At 40.7% G+C, this 15,962-nt stretch overlaps 1 protein-coding gene and 1 non-coding gene across 3 annotated transcripts in view; both read left to right on the top strand.

Moving 5' to 3' along the window:
- Window positions 1–15,962, top strand: part of LOC121374141 (acetylcholinesterase-like) — an 81,895-nt gene that overhangs the window by 57,969 nt on the left and 7,964 nt on the right. For both annotated transcript variants that reach the window (XM_041501114.1, XM_041501106.1), the window contains exon 3: window positions 14,991–15,187. In XM_041501114.1, coding sequence (XP_041357048.1) covers window positions 14,991–15,187 — 197 coding nt within the window. The remainder of the gene's footprint in view (window positions 1–14,990; window positions 15,188–15,962) is intronic.
- LOC121376063 lies at window positions 14,119–14,237 on the top strand. Its single transcript, XR_005958397.1, has one exon. It is a non-coding gene; the product is annotated as a 5S ribosomal RNA (ribosomal RNA).

Below are 15,962 nucleotides of genomic sequence, written 5' to 3'. Positions count from 1 at the left end.
GTAAAAACGTTACCACTACGGTTATTACCAGTAATATAGTGACCATTAGATCATCTCGACAGCTACTGATGTGAGCATATTGAACAACATATTACTAATAAAGCTATTAGCGCCACAACACTCAACGTAACGGTATTAATGGAATTTCGCCATACGGTAATAGACTGGCTCTCGATCGCTTCTTTACGTCGACATTAAAGGCGCGGTTATTTTCTTCAGATGTTCTACACGTCATAAAAGACACCTTGATTGGCGTGCCGCAAATCTCGCACGTTAACGTTGATTAACGACGATAAACGCTGTGTTTATTACACAGTCGATTTTAAGCGTTATAACCCTGTCGGCGGAAATTAGTTTTCTTTCTGGGCTGGGCGGTGAATCTTCAAAGGTACAATGTTGCCTCGTTTTCCTTTAAGATTTATTTTCTATAATTAATGTATAATGCAAACACAACTACAGATTTAAAGGTACAATGTCGCCTTCACTTGCTTACTGTAAAACACAAACACGAAAACCTTAAGTTTATTAGGTAGTTACGCGCGTATGGTTATCTTAGCGCTAAGATCGATTCGTAAAATGGGGCCCTGACACTTAAGAATGGTGGATCTTAATTAGTACATCAACAGAGAACATTTTGGTGTAGGTTTGATTGGTGTACTCAACCATGCTAATTAAACTTAAAATTTGGGGTATTTTGAGGGGCGGCCCCTCGGATTGGTACAGGAGATGACACTTAAGAATGGTGGATCTTAATTAGTACATCAACAGAGAACATTTTGGTGTAGGTTTGATTGGTGTACTCAACCATGCTAATTAAACTTAAAATGTGGGGTATTTTGAGCGGCGTCCCCTCGGATTGGTACAGGAGAAGACACTTAAGAATGGCCGTTTGGGGGTCCCCACAGCCCACACCTACATATTCCAGGCCTCAGACCTTTTGTACTCGCAATGCTAATTAAACCTCTCTGGGCTCCCGGACTATGTAGGAACAATATCTGGAGTGTGTGTGTGTGTGTGTGTGTGTGTGTGTGTGTGTGTGTGTGTGTGTGGAGCGGGGTACTACCTCTAATAGAGGGAGCACAGTCTCATATTTTTATCTTTATTTATATGAAGTAGGACCAAAACAAATTGTATATTTTCGTTCTCTAGTGGGGGGGGGGTAATCGCCCCCCCCCCCCCCACACACACACACACACACCACCACCCCGGAACCTTATGTTCTTACGGGCCTTTGCCTTCGCCTCCTATAAATGTAGTTTTTTATTAATGTAAAACACAATAGATTTAAAGGTACAATATCACCTTCTCTTGGTATAATTGGGGTTTTTTAAATGTAAAACACAAACAACTCATATCGCCTGATCTTGCTATACTATTGTTGGGTTGGTTTTATATATATGTATATGTGCGTATGTGTGTTTTGGGGTTCGGGTTTTTTTTATTTTTTTATTTTATTTGTTGTTTTGTTTTTGTTAATGTGAAACACAAACACAACAGATATAAAGTTGAAATCTCACCCTTATCATATAACAGTTTTACTGTTGATCCTGCAACATTTCTACTAATGTAAAAGACAGACGAAACTGCATATTTAAAGTTGTACTCTCATACCCACCCATGTTACAGTAGCAAACGAAGGAATATAATCAGCATATTGTAAACTACAGCTATCTAATGTCTAACATAATGTCAGCATTTGGTCAGCAGTCGGTTTGGGATCGATCCCTGTCGGTGGGCCCATTGGGCTATTTCTCGTTCCAGCCAGTGCACCACGACTGGTATATCAAAGCCCGTGGTATGTGCTATCCTGTCTGTGATGGTGTATATAAAAGATCCCTTGCTACTATGTAGCGGGTTTCCTCTCTGTGACTGTCAAAATGACCATATGTTTAACATTCAATAACCGATGATTAATAATCAGTGTGCTCTAGTGGTGTCGTTAAACAAAACAAACTTTGTTCAGCAGAAAAAAGAGAGGAAGCCGATAAAGCAGTTATGGATCTTTTATATGCACTTTTTCATAGACAGGACAGTACATACCACAGCCTGTACCAGTCGAAGGGTACTGGTGGCTTATAACACCTTTACTGATGATCCTATACAAACAACAAAAAAGCATTTAGGGCTGCCACTTTACGTTGTGTGTCGTTAAATAAAACCTTTTTTTTCGTTTCTTTCTTTCAACTGACTGCAAAGAATTATGGATCAACAATGTGTACGTTTTGTACACGTTAAAAAAAGAAGAAGTTACGCGTTTGAACTGTTGGTCATCATGTAGTTTTTCCAATAATTTTAATTTTTGTTGGTAAAAGTAAATAAAGTCAAATATTTATGTGAATTATGCCTCGTAATTCGCTAGAATTCATTTCCATGAATACAGGGTCGGAACGGAGAAAAAACCCAACCAGTTGAATGGATCCGCTGAGGTGGTTCGATCATGCAACCTCGATCATGGATCCTAGATCAACAGCGCATCAAGCCCCCCCCCCGTGCAAAAAAAAAAAAACCACATTTTAGCAAGCGACCGTTTCCCGGACACGAACCTGGACACATACACTTTTGAAATTATGTTGAACGTTTCCCTGGCACTAACGGTTACTTGACGGAGTTTGGGGTTAGGTTTAACTCAGTCGGCAGAGCGCTTGCCTGAGGTGCATTTTTAATACGATTGAATCCCCTCGTGGCACACATTGGTTTTCCCCGTCCAAACCAGTGCCCTACGACGGGTGTATCAAAAGCCGTGGTATGTCTGTCGTTAAGCAAACCATTTCATTTCATTTCAACTTATTTCCGTGCTTATATCCAATTAAGGTTCAAGCACGCTGTCCTGGGCACACACATCAGCTGTCTGAGATATCTGTCCAGGACAGTGAGTTAGGGGTTAGTTGGTTAGTGGTTAGTGAGAGAGAAGAGGGTGTAGTGGTCTTACACCTACCCACTGAGTCGTTAAAACTCGCTCTGGGTGGGAGCCAGTACCGGGCTGCGAACTCAGTACCTACCAGCCGTGTTTATGTCCGATGGCTTAACCACAACACCACCGAGGCCGGTCTTAGCAAAACAAACTTAATTAATCAAAGAGCTCTAGTGGTGTCGTTAAGCAAAACACGGTTATTTGACCGAGTTGTAGGAGAAACTCCGATACATCAAAACCAATCCCATTGTACAGTGTTATCGTATCACGTATCTGACATCTGATCCACGTTCAGGGGAATGAGTTTCCGCGGTCGCTTGCAAACCTGTTTTTTTTTTTTTTGTAGTTTTTTTTTGGGGGGGTGTTGTTGTTTTTTGCGCCCAAAGTTACATGAATATGATCTGAATTTCATAGAAGACGACAGTACTAGTCAGGTTGTTTGCGAGCGCTCGGTCTCCTGAACACGTCTCTGAAAGTTAGAGATGCGCAAACTTAGAGATGCGCATTATAACCGGCATATCGCAATGTACATGTTTACAAGTACGTACCGCGATACTTATCCCGCGTGTCGGTATATTGCGCGTATATATTTTGGACGTGTTTTAGTGCAACGTATTATATTTTCAAACAAAGACAACCAGTTTAAGAAAAGAAAGAATAGCTTCACCTGTTCGGAACGAATCTAGATTGATTGGTGTATCATTTTATTAAGTTATATAACATGTACATGAAATTAAAGTACTTTGTAAATTCTAATAACTTAGAATTGGCCTTCGCAGTATATCGTAGTACGTAGCACAATTATTCAGGTTCCTGTATCTCAATGTATCGTAATACGAAAGTTTTGGAAATACTCATCACTACTGAAAGTCACCGATAAACTCTGAGGTGGGGTGTCCTTTAAAAAAAAAAAAACTTTCGTAATATAATAATAGATACTAATTAAATAATGTGCCTTTTCGTTCCTAATAACCACTGATTCAACAATGTGCTGGGGTCCCATTAAACAAACATTCCTTTCCTTTCCTAATAGCCACTGATTCAACAATGTGCTGGGGGTCCCATTAAACAAACATTCCTTTCCTTTCCTAATAGCCTGATGCAACAATGTGCTGGGGTGGCATTAAACAAACATTCCTTTCCTTTCCTAATAGCCACTGATTCAACAATGTGCTGGGGGTCCCATTAAACAAACATTCCTTTCCTTTCCTAATAGCCTGATGCAACAATGTGCTGGGGTGGCATTAAACAAACATTCCTTTCCTTTCCTAATAGCCACTGATTCAACAATGTGCTGGGGGTCCCATTAAACAAACATTCCTTTCCTTTCCTAATAGCCTGATGCAACAATGTGCTGGGGTGGCATTAAACAAACATTCCTTTCCTTTCCTAACAGCGACTGATTCAACAACGTGCTGGGGTCCCATTAAACAAACATTCCTTTCCTTTCCTAATAGCCACTGATTCAACAATGTGCTGGGGGTCCCATTAAACAAACATTCCTTTCCTTTCCTAATAGCCTGATGCAACAATGTGCTGGGGTGGCATTAAACAAACATTCCTTTCCTTTCCTAATAGCCACTGATTCAACAATGTGCTGGGGGTCCCATTAAACAAACATTCCTTTCCTTTCCTAATAGCCTGATGCAACAATGTGCTGGGGTGGCATTAAACAAACATTCCTTTCCTTTCCTAATAGCCACTGATTCAACAATGTGCTGGGGGTCCCATTAAACAAACATTCCTTTCCTTTCCTAATAGCCTGATGCAACAATGTGCTGGGGTGGCATTAAACAAACATTCCTTTCCTTTCCTAACAGCGACTGATTCAACAACGTGCTGGGGTCCCATTAAACAAACATTCCTTTCCTTTCCTAATAGCCACTGATTCAACAATGTGCTGGGGTCCCATTAAACAAACATTCCTTTCCTTTCCTAATAGCCTGATGCAACAATGTGCTGGGGTGGCATTAAACAAACATTCCTTTCCTTTCCTAATAGCCACTGATTCAACAATGTGCTGGGGGTCCCATTAAACAAACATTCCTTTCCTTTCCTAATAGCCTGATGCAACAATGTGCTGGGGTGGCATTAAACAAACATTCCTTTCCTTTCCTAACAGCGACTGATTCAACAACGTGCTGGGGTCCCATTAAACAAACATTCCTTTCCTTTCCTAATAGCCACTGATTCAACAATGTGCTGGGGTCCCATTAAACAAACATTCCTTTCCTTTCCTAATAGCCACTGATTCAACAACGTGCTGGGGTCCCATTAAACAAACATTCCTTTCCTTTCCTAATAGCCACTGATTCAACAATGTGCTGGGGGTCCCATTAAACAAACATTCCTTTCCTTTCCTAATAGCCTGATGCAACAATGTGCTGGGGTCCCATTAAACAAACATTCCTTTCCTTTCCTAATAGCCACTGATTCAACAATGTGCTGGGGGTCCCATTAAACAAACATTCCTTTCCTTTCCTAATAGCCTGATGCAACAATGTGCTGGGGTCCCATTAAACAAACATTCCTTTCCTTTCCTAATAGCCACTGATTCAACAATGTGCTGGGGGTCCCATTAAACAAACATTCCTTTCCTTTCCTAATAGCCTGATTCAACAACGTGCTGGGGTCCCATTAAACAAACATTCCTTTCCTTTCCTAATAGCCACTGATTCAACAATGTGCTGGGGGTCCCATTAAACAAACATTCCTTTCCTTTCCTAATAGCCTGATGCAACAATGTGCTGGGGTGGCATTAAACAAACATTCCTTTCCTTTCCTAACAGCGACTGATTCAACAACGTGCTGGGGTCCCATTAAACAAACATTCCTTTACGTTCCTAATAATTCTGGTTAAACGAATAAATATGCGATAAAAGTGTAGACCAGACCTCGCTGTTTAAGGGGAAACCCGCTTTAGGAGAAAACCCGCTGTAGCCACTTCAATATGGGCTACTCTTTTCGATTAACAGCAATGGTCTTTTATATGCACCATCCCACAGACAGGGTAGTACATACCACGGACTTTGATATACCAGTCGTGATGCGCTGGATGGAACGAGAAATAGCCCAATGGGTCCACTGACGGGGATCGATCCCAGACCGACCGCGCATCGAGCGAGCGCTTTACCACTGGGCTACGTCTCGCCCCCAGCATATCTAGCTTAAAATAAGTGGGTTGCAGTACAAAAAGAATCAAGAGTACAGTAATCGAGGTTTTTCTCTGGGTGAACAAAAAAAGGGATACTAAAAATGGGCTGTGCTTTGCGGTGGGTGCTACGTACATAGCAGGATATGCTCAGCTTTCATCAGTTTGTACAGTGATTCATGAGTGCATGTCAAGTCATTTGTTCAAATTTCCATTGAGCTCTGTCGTGTGCAGGTTTACATTTGTCTATCCCGTCTGTGAAGTGGCAGTCGTCTTAATGGCGAAACACCAAACACTGATTCTTGGTACGATGCTGTCAAAACATCCTTTTGAATCTGTCTTGTGCAGGTTTACATTTGTCTAATTAATCTTGGTAATGGCAGTCCTATAGACGAGAAAAAAAGGATGTATCGTCCTGGGAAATTTCAGTCCTCCTAAAGTGAAGACAGTGATTCGTGGGAGCAGTGATGATATTGTCCAAACATCCTTTGATTCTGTCTTGTGCAGATATACGAATTTAAAGATGCTAATTATTGTTTTGCCGTTTAGATTTCGGTTGTTTTTTGTTTTTGTTGTTTTTTTATTTTTTGTTTTGTTTTTTGTTTTGTTTGTCTGTTGTTGTTTTTTTGTGGGGGGGGGGGGGTTGTGGGGGGTTGTTGTTGTTTTGGTTTTGTTGGGGGGGGGGGGGGGTTGGAGGGGGTTGCTTCCTTGGTCCACCAAAGGTATGGCTTTTAAATTTGGAGAAATGTACTTTTAATTTACGATTGTTGTTATGTTCTGTTGGGTTCCATTGGGCTTTGGCTTTGGGTTGGTTTGCTTTATACTTTGCTACTAATGGAAAAATGTTTCCTCTTTAAGACTTCTAGTACTAAATGTTTCACATCCATTAGCCGATGATTAATAAATGATTGTTGGTTTTATTTTATTTTATTTTATTTTATTGTGATATATATATTTTTTTATTCAACTTATTGTCGTGCTTATATCCAATTAAGGCTTAATCACGCTGTCCTGGGCACACACCTCAGCTATCTGGGCCCTCTGACAGTGGTTAGTGGAAGATAAGAGGGTGTAGTGGTCTTACACCTACCCACCGAGTCGTTAAAACTCGCTCTGGGTGGGAGCCGGTACCAGGCTGCGAACCCAGTACCTACCAGCCTTATGACCGATGGCTTAACCACTACACCACCGAGGCCAGTGTTTTTGCTATTGTTTCGTTTTTGGTACGCCCAGATTCATAAATTTAGTCGTATCGCTGCTGCTGCCATTTTATATTAGACGAAGCAGGTGCCAGACAGAGGTCGCGCCGGAAGATTGACTTTTATGAGTCAGGTCGGATGATAAGGGGAGAGCACCTCGAGAAGGAATGCCGAGTTATGGCGCATTGTTCACATATACTAATTGTTTCTACGTATGCAGCGGTTTCAGATAACTTCGTCTAATCGAGACTACGTATGCAGAAGTTTCAAATGTCCTTCTCTAACGGAGATTTGACAATTGTTTCTGCGCATGCAGACGTTTCAAATGACTTCATCTAATCGAGACTCTGTCATTGTTCCTGCACGGGCGGCAGTTTGAGATAACTTGAAATATATTAAATGCTTTTGAACTCTTATTTTGAGAACATAAATTTGTCTTAAGTTCCAAAAAGACTCCTCCTGGCCCGGACTTAGTCACTGGCGACGTCACAGGTTAAGCCCGAGACAGGCGTGTTCGAAACCTCCCTCTCTGTATGTCTCTCTCTCTCTCTCTCTCTCTCTCTCTCTCTCTCTCTCTCTCTCTCTCTCTCTCTCTCTCTCTCTCTCTCTCTCTCTCTCTCTCTCTCTCTCTCATAGACTCACGAACGCATGTTTATCAGATATTTTGGCCGCAATGGGTGTCAGGCACGTGCAGAAAGGGGTCCACCAAGGTAGTTTGATCCTGTGACGCAAGCATCTCAAGCGAGCACTCAACCGACTAAGCAAAATCCTGCCCTTTGTTTTGTGTAACCACTCCACTAGAATACTCAGCTATTAGATGTCAAACAGTTGGTAATTCTGACTTCAGGGGAAGTCCACCTCATTTTCCCCATTAGCAGCAAGGGATCTTGTAAGTGCACTTTTCCACAAAGAGGACATCATATATAACGGAAAAATAATAATGAGTCCGTCAAGAAGGTTCGATCCTACGATCCAAGCACCTCGGGCAAGTGCTCTACTGACTGACCCGTCTCGCCCTTCCTAACTCTATCACATCTTACTTGAACCAAGTGACCGTGTATCGACCAGGGTGCATGTTATAACACATGCATTTTGTTAAAGTTTGTTTTTGTTTAACGACACCTCTAAAGCACGTTGATTTATTAATCATCGGCTATTGGATGTCAAACTTTTGGTAATTTTGACATATAGTTTTAAAGAGGAAACCCACTACATTTTTCCAGTAGTTGTAAAGGATCTTTTAAATGCACCATCCCACAGTCAGGATAGCACACACCACGGCCTTTGATATACCCAGTTGTGGCTGGGGACGAGAAATAGCCCAATGGGCTGACCGCGCATCAGGCGAGCGCTTTACCACTGAGCTACGTCCAGCTCCTCATATATCGGAGTCATTTGACTAATTCGGGTAAAAAGCAACCTCCCCCACCCCCCCACCCCCCCCCCTACAAACATGGGTGCCACTCCTATGTTCAATTGTATAATCATGTTTACCATACCTCGCCGTTTAAGGGTAGCTTCTCCCCCCCCCCCCACACACACACACTTGAGATATTTTGCTTTATATTTGCTTTATAAGTGTGTAAATATAAAGGTGTGTCTCCCCCCCTCCCCCCCCCCCCCCCCCCCCCCCACACACACACACTTTTTGGCACCTTCCTACACACTGTTAACATGGTAATATCTTAAATGGCTCCCATAATCTAACTTAGACGAGCAATTCATCATCCCTTCGATTTGTTTTCCATATCGCACACCATAACTTGACTCATAACTTGCATGTCTGGAATCCACTTTTATTCTTATTTTTTTTATATGAAACATTGAAAAGCTTTCGACTTTGTTTTGACAGCTGGATATCTTCAAACGCATTATTTCGTAAGACATCGTTATTTCTATTGCACCCACGAAAATAGAACACCCACGAATATTAGACCTTGTACTAAAATACGAGTATACGCATACAGTAAATACCTTATCGCTGATGAAAAAATAAGAACACTAAAATTAAGGTTATATATATTTGTTACTAATTAATAAATGTCATTAAAATGTTCGCTGAACTAGAGTACATGTTGATAGCTGTGACAATTAATCATTCAGTTCAGGGGGAATAACTGTAGAAAACAGTGTATCAATTAAAAATGATCAGTTCACTCCCTTTTAATGTTTAAAAGCAAAGATATTACATCATTTGTCGTGTCATTAATATAAAATTATTGGCTTCGTATAGTCCGGGTGTGGGAGGATCGGGATCTATCCCAGTCGGTAAAGTGCTCGCCTGGGGTGCTTGCGGCGTAGGATCGAATCAGCCCATTGGCCCATTCTCTTATTGTCCTCCCATCTTAACCAGTGCCCCGTCACTGGTAAATCAACGGCTAGTTTTAATTTTAGGGAATTTTGGGAAAGTGCATATAAATGATCCCTTGCTGCTAATACCAAATATAGCGGGTTTCCTTTGATTACTTTTCACTAATTACCAAATGTTTGACTTCCATAGCAGATGATAAATAAATCAATCAAGTGATGTTGTTAAATAAAAACTTTTTACTTTTTTTTATGTCCAATTTAGAAGATACTTCTTTAAAAAAGAGAGTATAAAATGCGGAAATGCATTTTCAAATTTTCATTTGATGATTACAAGTAGGATGACCTCCGTAGTATTTAAATAACCCATTGATTTGATTGAAAACATTTTATTGCATAAACAACAAAAGGATTAGGTACAAGTTTGCTAACTTACTAGGCTCTCTCCTATATACATACAACATAATGGCGACAATTACTTAATTATAACATAATACATATATAATTTGTATAAAAATGTATTTAATAACAATCAAATTGAGGAAAAGAAGGTATTATGTACAACATGATTTTGAAAGAAAATAGAAAAGAAACAAAGAAGTACATGTGTAGTCAAACCATTAGACTATTTTAATGAAAATGATGTGTTTGTTTCATAAATTGTTGAACACAGATAAAAAAAAATGTTTTGCTATAGAGATCGCTTAAGGTATTTCGATCATATAAAAATAGTTGCAAATTTATGGGAGTACATGTTATAACGAGTTACAAAGAACCTGCCTTTGTTTTACTCACATTTTTTACATTAAAAAACAAATAATGAATATTGTTTTCTGTATGATATCCACAGTTACACGAAGGATCTGTAGTAAGCCCACATCTGTAAAGATCTGCATTTAGGGCACTACACCCGTGTCGTAATCTTGTGTGTAATATATTTTCTCTTCGTTTCCCACAAACCCATTGGTTTAAAGTTACTTGTTATTTTATTTGCTAAATAATAACCTCTGTGCTTGTTGTATTCTGTCACCTACATAACAGTAAAATGAGATGGTGCTTTGGCACAAATTGCGATATCTCGAAATGTTTGTCGTCAACCTAAATTGATTTTGTCCATGGCATTTAGTGACGGTACTTCCTAAAACTAGGGCATTCAGTGACGGTACTTCCTAAAACTAGGGCATTCAGTGACGGTACTTCCTAAAACTAGGGCATTCAGTGACATTCAGTGACGGTACTTCCTAAAACTAGGGCATTCAGTGACGGTACTTCCTAAAACTAGGGCATTCAGTGACATTCAGTGACGGTACTTCCTAAAACTAGGGCATTCAGTGACGGTACTTCCTAAAACTAGGGCATTCAGTGACATTCAGTGACGGTACTTCCTAAAACTAGGGCATTCAGTGACATTCAGTGACGGTACTTCCTAAAACTAGGGCATTCAGTGACGGTACTTCCTAAAACTAGGGCATTCAGTGACGGTACTTCCTAAAACTAGGGCATTCAGTGACATTCAGTGACGGTACTTCCTAAAACTAGGGCATTCAGTGACGGTACTTCCTAAAACTAGGGCATTCAGTGACATTCAGTGACGGTACTTCCTAAAACTAGGGCATTCAGTGACGGTACTTCCTAAAACTAGGGCATTCAGTGACGGTACTTCCTAAAACTAGGGCATTCAGTGACGGTACTTCCTAAAACTAGGGCATTCAGTGACGGTACTTCCTAAAACTAGGGCATTCAGTGACGGTACTTCCTAAAACTAGAGTGGCTGGATATAGCACACTGGTAAAGCGCTCGCTTGATGCGCGGACGGTCTAGGGTCAATCCCCGTCGATGGACTATTTCTCGTTCCAGCCAGTGCACCATGACTGGTATATCATAGGCCGTGGTATGTGCTTTGCGGTCTGTAAGATAGTGAATATAAAAGATTCCTTGCTACTCATGGAAATATTTAGCGAGTTTCCTCTCTAAGACTAAATGTCAGAATTACCAAATACAGGTATTTGGCATCCAATAGCCAGTGATTAATAAATCAGTGTGATCCAGTGGTGTCGTTAAACAAAACATTAATTTCAGTGTTAATCCTAAAACTAGCCCTGTTTTGCACAGAATATATTCTCTCTTCCTCTTTCTCTTCCACTCTCTCTGTCTCTCTTTCTCTTCATCAATTTATTTTTCTTTCTTTCATTTTAACTTGATTTATATCCTTATATCTAGTAGTTAACGTTCAAGCACGTTGTTCTGGATACAAACCTCAACTATATCTGCTGCCGTTGGTTACAGGGAGTTTTAAAAAACCCCACCCTAAAACAATAACCACAAACACCCCAACAAATCAACAACAAAAAATCCAATATCACCTAGTGTTCGGGCCAATGGCTTACTAATAAATTAGAAATGTACAGCACATAGTTAAAGGCGCAGATCTTAGTTTTAGCACGTGAAAATGGACACTAAATTGAGTTAATCTACAAACCTGCAACACGTTTGGATAAAGTTATAACAGAGGGAAGCTAAAATATGTGATGTTTAAACGGGGAAATAGCGTCTAAAAAGAAATACGAGTTTGTCTCGATAACCATTACTTCTCAGACGAACGTGCGTTTTTAGAATTATGAAAAATGCATTTTGGGGCATTACAAAATCCTGCATGATCAGAAGCATTTTACATGTACAAAAATGAATATTCTAAATAATAAAATACACGTTCTTCTAATTTAAATTATCAAAAACGGCTTTATTAGTGAAGAAATAGGTCTTTGGTGTTTAAATTCTAGGGTTTGTCACTTTAATAACCATAACCAGTTATGAATATTCATATTTAGACATACAGAAAAGTGTTTAAACCGTTACCCAGACAACACACAACATTGATCGTTCTGTCTTGTTTTGTAATCTTTGTCATACCATTACCACCTGGGATCAACACCGGATATTGGTGCTGTCGTAGAGAGATATATATATGTACAGTGTATATGTCGTGGCTACCACAAGTTTGGAAATACAGTATGCCTTTATTAAATTAATCAGTTAATTTTGAGGGTCGCTTACCATTTTTATGTTCGTAGAAGTTCATATGTTACTAATATTTCGTATAAAAACGCATGTCTGTCATAAAATCAAAACAACGGCCGTGTACGGCGAATTACTATACGGTTATTCTTACAATATAGTTTGAAGTACATATTTTTTAAAATTAAAACTCATTAACTGTTTCAGATATAGGTTTGTTAAAAGCTTTAAATATGTCTATAATAGCTCAGTTATCAGTTCTAACTGTTAAACATTAAAATAGATTTTTAACCGTAATTCATACCAAGATATGTAGAAATGCGTGTCGTTACAACATTAGCAATATCCGGTGTCTGGTGACCACGTCTGTACATTACGAGGTCATATGAAAGTAAGTGTACGGGTCGAGACGTAGCTCTGTACTAAACCCATATTTCCGCTTCTAAAATGAAAAAAGAAGCCATCAGCGAAATGATCAGTGAAAAGACCAACAATCATCCAGTCGATATTGAATTCAAGATGCACGCGGGTGTACAGGAACTAGCAGGGGGTGGTTCTAAACTGGTGAGCAAAGTTTATAGGGGTTCATGCTGCCCAGCAAAATACACTTTTTGAAAATAAAATTTGCTTGAGCAGGTGGGGGATCAACCTCCGAACCTAACACACCCCCCCCCCCCCCCCCCCCGCACACACACACGCACGCCTGAGTTATCTACCATCTTTACACACAGTTTTAAGTGCCAGGATATGATGTCGCAAACATTTTTCAAAAGTCAAATCTAGCATTTTAAAGAGTCTGTCCCGATTTTGTCGCCATTGTAAGAGGTTTCCGACTAATAACATATTTTAATCACTAAAATTACATACTATTTATTTCATTTCAACTTATTTTTGTGCTTATATCGAATTAAGATTACTGGTCTGTCTGTCCAGGACAGTGGGTTAGTGGTAAGTGAGAGAGGCGTCAGTGTAGTGGTAAGTGAGAGAGGCGTCAGTGTAGTGGTAAGTGAGAGAGGCGTCAGTGTGGTGGTCTTAAAACTGCCCATTGAGTCGTTCAAACTACTTTGGATGGGAGCCGGTACCGGGCTGCGAACTCAGTACCTACCAGCCGTATGTCCGACGTCTTAACCACGACACCACTGAGACCGGTTTTAGAATGGCAATGTCTGTATATTAATCGGCTTCTAGTCGACAGTAGCAATATCCGGTGTCTGTTGACCACGTCTGTACATCACGAGACCGTTTACACTAAGTGTACGGAACAAGATGTACCTGTGTACCTAGCTTTCGCATGAGGCACGATGGGTCAGAGGATCGATCTTCTTTGATGGAGTCAATGTTTATAACAAATAATCCACCTCCACTGAGGAGATTCGAACCACAGACACTCAGTATAAGAGTCCAGCGCTCTACTATTTGAGCTGATAGTCGGAGCACGTTATACTAAAACTACTACATGATTATCTCCGCCAGTAGATCAAGGATTGTGGTATGTACAGTCTTGTTTATGGGGAATTTACATATACAGACGATCTGTCTACGGCCATACCACGTTGAAAGCATCGGTTCTCGTCCTATTACCGAAGTTAAGCAACGTCGGGCCCGGTTAGTACTTGGATGGGTGACCGCCTGGGAACACCGGGTGCTGTAAACATTTTTAAAGCCGCCCTGCCCCGGAATTGGTCACTGGCGAAGTCAGCAGCTAAGTCCGTGGTGGGCGTGCCTGAACCTTCGGGATATGGACACGTTAATATAGTTCCAGTTCCAGTACAGACGAACGCTTGTTGTTTTTCTTTTCGGTAATAGTAACATAATTTATGTTATATGGTGGAAGCAGGTTTTTCCTCTCACTATTTAGACTAAGACCAGGTGTAAAAAAGACACCAAAACAACTTTTAAATCACACCGAAAATTGTCACCAAAACATTGCGCTTAAAACCATCCTCCCTAAAACAAAATTCGCTGCTCTCAACTAAAAAATGTTGGATCTGCCCCTTCAGTTGGAGACGTATGATACTATTTTGACAAAAAATGTGTGTATAAAAAAGACAACAAAACAGAAATAACCTTTAAATCAGCTTTAAAACCTTGCCCTTGTATTTATTTCTGTTTCAAGGGGCGGGACGTAGCCCAGTGGTTAAGCGCTCGCTTAATGCGCGGTCGGTCTGGGGTCGATCCCCGTCGGTGGGCCCATTGGGCTAATTCTCGTTCCAGCCAGTGCACCACGATTGGTATATCAAAGGCCGTGGTATGTGCTATCCTGTCTATCGGATAGGGCATATAAAAGATCCCTTGGAAAAATGTAGCGGATTTTCTCTCTAAAACTGTCAATTTTACAAATGTGTGACATAATCAATGTGCTCTAGTGGCGTCGTTAAACAAAACAAACTTTTTCTTTCTGTTTCAGTGACCCGAACAGGGGTCCCGGGGAGATGTCTTTAGGGGAGTGGCCGCCGTACCGCCCCCGGGAACAGCTGTACCTGAAGCTGAGCACCAAGTACCTCCACAACGCTAACAAAGACCAAGCAATCGGCCAGGGCGGGCCGAGACTCGAACACTGCGCCTTCTGGCAGCACTACCTACCTCGACTAGTGGCGGGAACAGGTCAGTAAGATTTTCCCGCGCTTTTTCATATTCTCCATTCCGCCAAAATAACTTTTGTGAACATTCTTTTTTACTCTTACCTTTTTTTTTCTCTCTTTTTTTTTCCCGCTCATACTGTGCTAATCTGAACTGTTCTAGAAATGATCACTATTTGGACTGAGGCCAATTTCACAAAACATCGTAAGTGTAGGTTTGCGACTAGCAGTTATACCTGTTGTATATTTACATGTGCTTGGTAGCAGGGTTCAGTTCAGTCACACCGAGCAGAAAAACGTCCGCTAAACTGGTTTATGCGCTTCACGGTAAACCTAATGGCCACGTCGGGAACCAACCAAATTTTTAGCGAACGTTAGTGAAACGTTTGCTGGCTGAACGTAGCCCATTTGTAAAGCGCTCGCCTGATGCGCGGTCGGTCTAGGACCGATCCCTATCGGTGGCCCATTGAGCTATTTCTCATTCCAGCCAATGCTGGTATATGACAGGCCGTGGTATGTGCTATCCTGTCTGTGGGATGGTCCGTATAAAAGATCCCTTGCTACCAATGGAAAAATGTAGCGGGTTTCCTGTCTGAAACTATGTGACAGAATTACCAAATGTTTGATATCCAATAGCCGATGATTAATAAATCAATGCGCTCTAGTGATGTGAAACAAAACAAACTTCCTTTTTAACTATTTCACGCAGAAAAATATATGGCTTGTGAAAGTGGAGCATTGTAATGACAAAAGGAAATGAACTATGAATATTTCAAACTATATTAGTTGTATTGTCGATC

Source organism: Gigantopelta aegis, chromosome 1 (genome assembly GCF_016097555.1).
Source record: "Gigantopelta aegis isolate Gae_Host chromosome 1, Gae_host_genome, whole genome shotgun sequence".
Taxonomy (NCBI): domain Eukaryota; kingdom Metazoa; phylum Mollusca; class Gastropoda; order Neomphalida; family Peltospiridae; genus Gigantopelta; species Gigantopelta aegis.
This window is presented reverse-complemented; position numbering and strand designations above follow the sequence as displayed.